We start from the raw sequence: 5,393 nt of genomic DNA, 5'->3' as shown, positions 1-5,393 counted from the left end.
GAAACTAAGTATTGAAATAATTTTATATCACAGATGTAATTTATTGAAACATTATATTTGTATTATCAATCATAAGAAATCAAGTATTGAAATAATTTTATATCATAGATGCAATTTATTCATCCTATAGTTCACTAGGGATTCTTAATAATTAATCTATATTAAAATCTATTGAAGAAGTTTATTCACTTAATTCAATAATAATAAATAGAGTTTAAAGAGGAAAATACTTTGTCTTTAGAAATACAACATCAAAAAGATCAGTATTTTATTTCAATCATATGTGAAATAAAAATAAATTAATGCTTTCTAAAAAAAACATAAAATCATATAAAAGTCTCAACTTGTACATCAAAAAAATAAATTAAAAAATAAATAACTCCTTACAAAAGAGTCTTATAGATGAGAAAGAGCTTTTGAGAGATTTTAAGGATTGAAGGAAGCAATTTTAAAATTTGCAATAGATAAGGAAAATATTTTCAAAATTGTTATAATGTTTAGTCTTGTATGACAAGCATGAAATGAAGTCTACTAATTAGCATTAGGAAGTCTCCTTATGTTAATGATCCATGTAGTCACATAATGATGGGTATCTTTGTAAACATTTATTACTATTTACAATTTCATCTTATGCACATTATGAAAATAATGTTTCCACTAAATTAATTTTGCTAACGCATAAAATATAATGAGAGAGGGGATAGGGTGTGTGGAAAATTGGTTTATTGTATTAAAAAATGATGTAGATCATGTAAAATTACAAAGTTAATTATTACACTATGTACAAATTAAATAACTATGTAGATATTAATTACTATTTACGCTCTCATCTTATGAGGATTATGAAAATAATGTCTCCCCTAAATTATTTTGATTTTTTCAAAGCATATAATATAATGAGAGAAGATAGGGTGGGCGAAATATTAATACATCATACATTGTAAGAAAAAAAATGTAAATTATGTAAATTTACAAAGTTAATTATTAAAATATGAACAAATTAAATAAAATATAGTTAAACATGAAGATTGTACAACTACATAGCTGTTGGCAATTGTAGTGATATTATGTATCTTGGTTAGCATTATAAATGGAAAATCAAAACTTAATTAAATTTTAATGGTTACAAGCAAGTATATAAGTATATGACACATTAGGTAGATGTACACTCCCTAAATTTAGATTCAAGAGAATGAGCATAAGTTGGAAACACACCTTATTTAATTACTCATCTAAATTTAATATTAAAATTATGATTGCACATTTTTCAAAATAAATATTAGATAAAAATATTAAATGTTCAGTATAATAGTAATATTTCATAATAATAACTTAACACTGCAATTTATACCTTGCAATGATTAAATTATCCTGTTATTGTTCATATAACCAAAGTACATAACCTAGATTACATTGATGAGGAAAATAAAACAATTATAAAGAATATAAAATTAAAAAATCAAAACGTTTTTGAAAACTTCATTCTTATAATCATATCTAATGGTATATTTCGAGATGTTCCGCATTTATGCATGAAAGCTATCTAAAAATGCCACACTGTGCTCTGAAAAATCTTTGACAAAGGACGTAAAAAAACAGCAAATTTAATTTCTGTAGGAAATCCAATCACTGATGGAGGCAGTGTTTCACAGGCTTCAATTATCTCAACTCTTTCAGGGCAGTGCAGTTGGTATTTCCGCCGCCTTTTTGAGAGCCCTAATTTCTGTCAACTCCTTCAATAGTTCTTCATTTTTCTCTTTTAACAACTTGGTTTCCTCAGTCAATGACTCCATTTCCACTCTAAGCGCCTCAGAGGATCTCTTCCCCTCTTTATGCTCCTCCTTGTTCCTACAAATTTTGTTCAAATAAATCAACTCAAAAATAAAATAATATGTCATAAAGTAGACTGCTATACGGAGGATTATTACCTAATCCTCATATTCTGAAACCAAACTTGAACTTGACGAGGCTTCATTTTTAGCTGGTCAGCAAGATCTTCCCTTTCGGCCTACAAACAAGAATCAAAGCAAAATGACAAGACAAATCTAATGTATTTATTCAACAAGAAGTTAAATTAAAAAAATCTCATTCCGATATATCTAAGCTCTGAGGAGCATGATAGAAAAGATTGCTTATCAGACCAAAGAAACAATTTGATTTTACTTTTCCAAATAATTTAACCTAACCCTTTTTATTCTACTATTGAAACCTAACCTCAAAATAATTTTTCTTCCACAGTTGATTACCTTTTAAAATCTTTATAGTTGATTAACTCTTAATCACTCGAAACTATATTAATTTCCTCTGAACCACATCATTTTATGCCAAAGCATACAAATTGACTAAAAAGTATGGCCATAGGTAATTGAAAATGTCTATTTACACACTTCTATATATATACATATAACTAACTCAACGACAGAGAAGAGCTTAAGAGAGAAAGCTTGAAAAAAATTGATAATTCTCTTACGGCCATAAAAAAGAAACACCGTTGTCAAATGATGAAAAATATACATACTCTATCAATTTTACTCTTCTTTTTGAATCTCTTCGTCAAAACTGCAGATTCATCTTTCGATAATCTCTTCCTTTGTTTGGGCATCAGAGCAATGCAAACCTCAGCAAGGAGATCTAAATTCTCACTACCAGGGTCGCCATGAGAGAGGTCCTCTAAATTCTTCATCACTCTAACACAATCCGCATTACAGGCTTCCATTGTAAGAAAAGTGGGATGAAAGAAGCTACGCTAAAGGAGGTTTTTATAGAGGAAGGACAATTAAAGCTCGGGAGGAAAAATGACTAAATAATAAATGTTGCAATTAACGAGGTACATAGATTGACCCACTCGTGTAGGCTGAACCCTCATTTGCGAGGTAGGGGTTTTAGCTTGCTGTTTTGTATGATATTAAATTTATTACAGATTGTGGTTTTTACCAACGGCCTTTGGTCTGTGCATTCCTCTCTCTGCTTGTTTTTTAGAAATGGTCCTGAGACTTTTCTGTCTCAGACGATAAAAAGCTTAGGGTTCCTGTTTGGGTCGAATTCCCAGGTCTACCCTTGCCTTGCTGGCCTTTTATTGAGTCTATTGCCCAAGCCCTTGGCAAAGTTGTTACTAAAGAGCCAGAGAAATTTTTTAATGCTCGCCCTCAGCAGCGTGTTTGCATTGAAGTTGATCTTTCTAAAAATCTCAAGGATTCTATGGAAATCCAAATTGGTGCTCAAACCTTCACACAGAAGGTGCTTTACAACCTACCTAACACCTGTTATAGGTGTCAGTCTGTGGAACACAAGATCAGGGATTGCCCTTTGGCCACGCCTAAGGTAAAACCCTAGCCTAAAGCGATGGCTGTCAAGCAGGTCGAAGGAAAAAAAGAAGAATGGGTTACTGTTGGGCGCAAAGGCAAGCCTGCTTTGAATCCTTTGGCCCCCAAGCCATCCTATGTGGCAATTACTGCGATTCCTCCTACTTCCATTGAAGTGTCAGCGCCTGCTAGCATGGAGACGCCAGCGGCTTCTGTTGCACTTGTTTTGGTTTCACAGGTTTCAAACCCTGCTGGCTTGCAGGGGATTAAGGCAGCCGCCAGGACCTCGTCCTTGGCTGGGGCTCGTTCTCCTCTTGCAGTCTCTTCCATAGCACCACCAGCAACAAGACCTTCTCGCAATCCTCCTAGACGTGCGGAGATATCAGGGGTCAAATGACAAGCTGTAAGTTCAGAGGATTTCTCATCTGAATTTCACCTAGTTTCTACCTTTTTGTAGAATAGTTACTCCTCTCTCGAGGACGAGGATGATATGGAAGAGTTTTCATGAACTTCCTCTCTTGGAATGTTCGAGGTCTTACAGACCTCCCCAGAAAACTCTATGTCCAAGATACCCGTCATAGACTTGGGAATTTAGATTTTCTTTACCTGCAAGAAGTTAAGATTTCAGGTTTCATGCTTTCTACTGCATGCCGCGTCATTTGGTAGGATAGCATCATGTTTTCTTCTCAGCATGAAGCTGGACGAGGTGGTGTAGTTACTCTCCTGTCACCTCGCCTTCATTCTGCTATTATTTCGCATGGTTCTGACCCCACACACCGTATTATTTGGCTTTTGCTTTCCATTAACAATCATTCTTTTGGAGTCATTAATGTTTATGCCTCCAATGATGCTGTGGAAAGGGCGCAAATGTGGGTTTGGCTTGCTGACAACTTGCTGCCAGCTACTTGGGTCCTCTGTGGGGACTTCAATATGGTTGAAGTGGCCTCTGACAAAGATGGCATTCTGCCTTTCCGTTGGACAGATGGGGAAAGAGAAGCCTAGTTTTACATGCATCATAAATTGGGCGTCTTTGATCCCAATACTAGCCACCGTCATGATAATGGGGCTTGGCACACTTGGTCCAATTTTTGAGCCGGTCCTGACCGCATATTGAAATGTCTTGATCGTGCTATGATCTCGGAGCAATCTTTTTTTTTATTTTTCTGAAGATTATGATCTACGTGTCATTCCCCTGACAAATGTGACGTTGTCAAACCACTATCCCATTTATTTTGGCATTTCTTGGCAAACAGTTGTCCCCAAAGTGGTTAAGTCTCAATTCTTCCTCAACACATCTATGTTATTTCATGCCTCCACCATCTCCCACATACAATGTGTTTGGAATTTGGAACCACACCCACATTCCCATCGAGGTTGGATTCAATGGTGGAATGATGCCATTACCAAAATGGCTCATTTTTTGTGCATCTACGGGCATCAGCTGGAAATTTTTAGAAAACGATCTTATGAAGCCAACACCCTTGCCCTCAAAAAAGCCTCTGAAGCGCTCAGCTTCAACCCCTTTGATGTGGATCTTCAACTTCAGCTTGCCAAGCTTCGCCATGAAAAGCAAATTGCTGATAACTATGCTGCCCGAGGAGCTCAAATCAAAGCCTATCTCCACTTGTTAGAGGTTGGCGACAAAGCCTTGAAGGATTTCTTCCAGGCTCTCCGAGCCCGTCATACCAATATTGGGATTAAAAAGATAAAACAGGGAATTGATGTTCTTTCCAGTCTACCAAACATCCTGCAAGCTTTTGTTCTTCACTATGAGAATGTTTTTGCTTCGTAGGGCCATTCGGTTGCTTAGGAGGAGGCTCTCAGAAAGTGTATTACTGTTACTCCAAACTGCCTCGCGGTTGAGCAACGCACTTTCTATGAGCAACTTCTTTCCCTCTGAGACCTTAAAGAGGCAGTTTACTCCATGGCGGATGACAAATCCCCTAGGTGTGATGGATTTCCCTGTGAATTTTACAAACATCTTTGAGAGCAAATTGGTCTTGATCTACACAAAGTCTATCTTGAAGCATACCATTCTAAAAGCTTAGGAGCGATCATAAATAAAGGCAATATTAAATTCATACCTAAAGC

General features: G+C 35.9%; 1 protein-coding gene across 1 annotated transcript; it reads right to left on the bottom strand.

The window, feature by feature from the left end:
• Nucleotides 1-1,673: 1,673 nt before the first annotated feature.
• On the bottom strand, nucleotides 1,674-2,716 carry LOC149558595 (homeobox-leucine zipper protein HAT4-like). Its single transcript, XM_089830941.1, has 3 exons — nucleotides 2,519-2,716; nucleotides 1,929-2,008; nucleotides 1,674-1,848 (listed from the first exon to the last, which is right to left on the bottom strand). Exons 1-3 carry the CDS (start codon nucleotides 2,714-2,716, stop codon nucleotides 1,674-1,676), a joined length of 453 nt encoding a protein of 150 aa, XP_089687067.1.
• Between the last annotated feature and the right edge of the window lie 2,677 nt (nucleotides 2,717-5,393).

This window comes from Cupressus sempervirens, chromosome 5, assembly GCF_028749045.1.
Source record: "Cupressus sempervirens isolate cs-2001-9-10 chromosome 5, ASM2874904v1, whole genome shotgun sequence".
Lineage (NCBI taxonomy): Eukaryota > Viridiplantae > Streptophyta > Pinopsida > Cupressales > Cupressaceae > Cupressus > Cupressus sempervirens.
This window is presented reverse-complemented; position numbering and strand designations above follow the sequence as displayed.

Bases quoted from the DNA above. Each gene is read 5' to 3' on its own strand.
- LOC149558595 (XM_089830941.1), bottom strand. From the start codon at position 2,716: ATGGAAGCCTGTAATGCGGATTGTGTTAGAGTGATGAAGAATTTAGAG. The intron at 2,009-2,518 runs GTATGTATATTT...TCTTGTTTGTAG, and splicing joins AGAAGAGTAAAATTGATAGA to GCCGAAAGGGAAGATCTTGC. The intron at 1,849-1,928 runs GTAATAATCCTC...CAAAATTTGTAG, and splicing joins TTTCAGAATATGAGGATTAG to GAACAAGGAGGAGCATAAAG.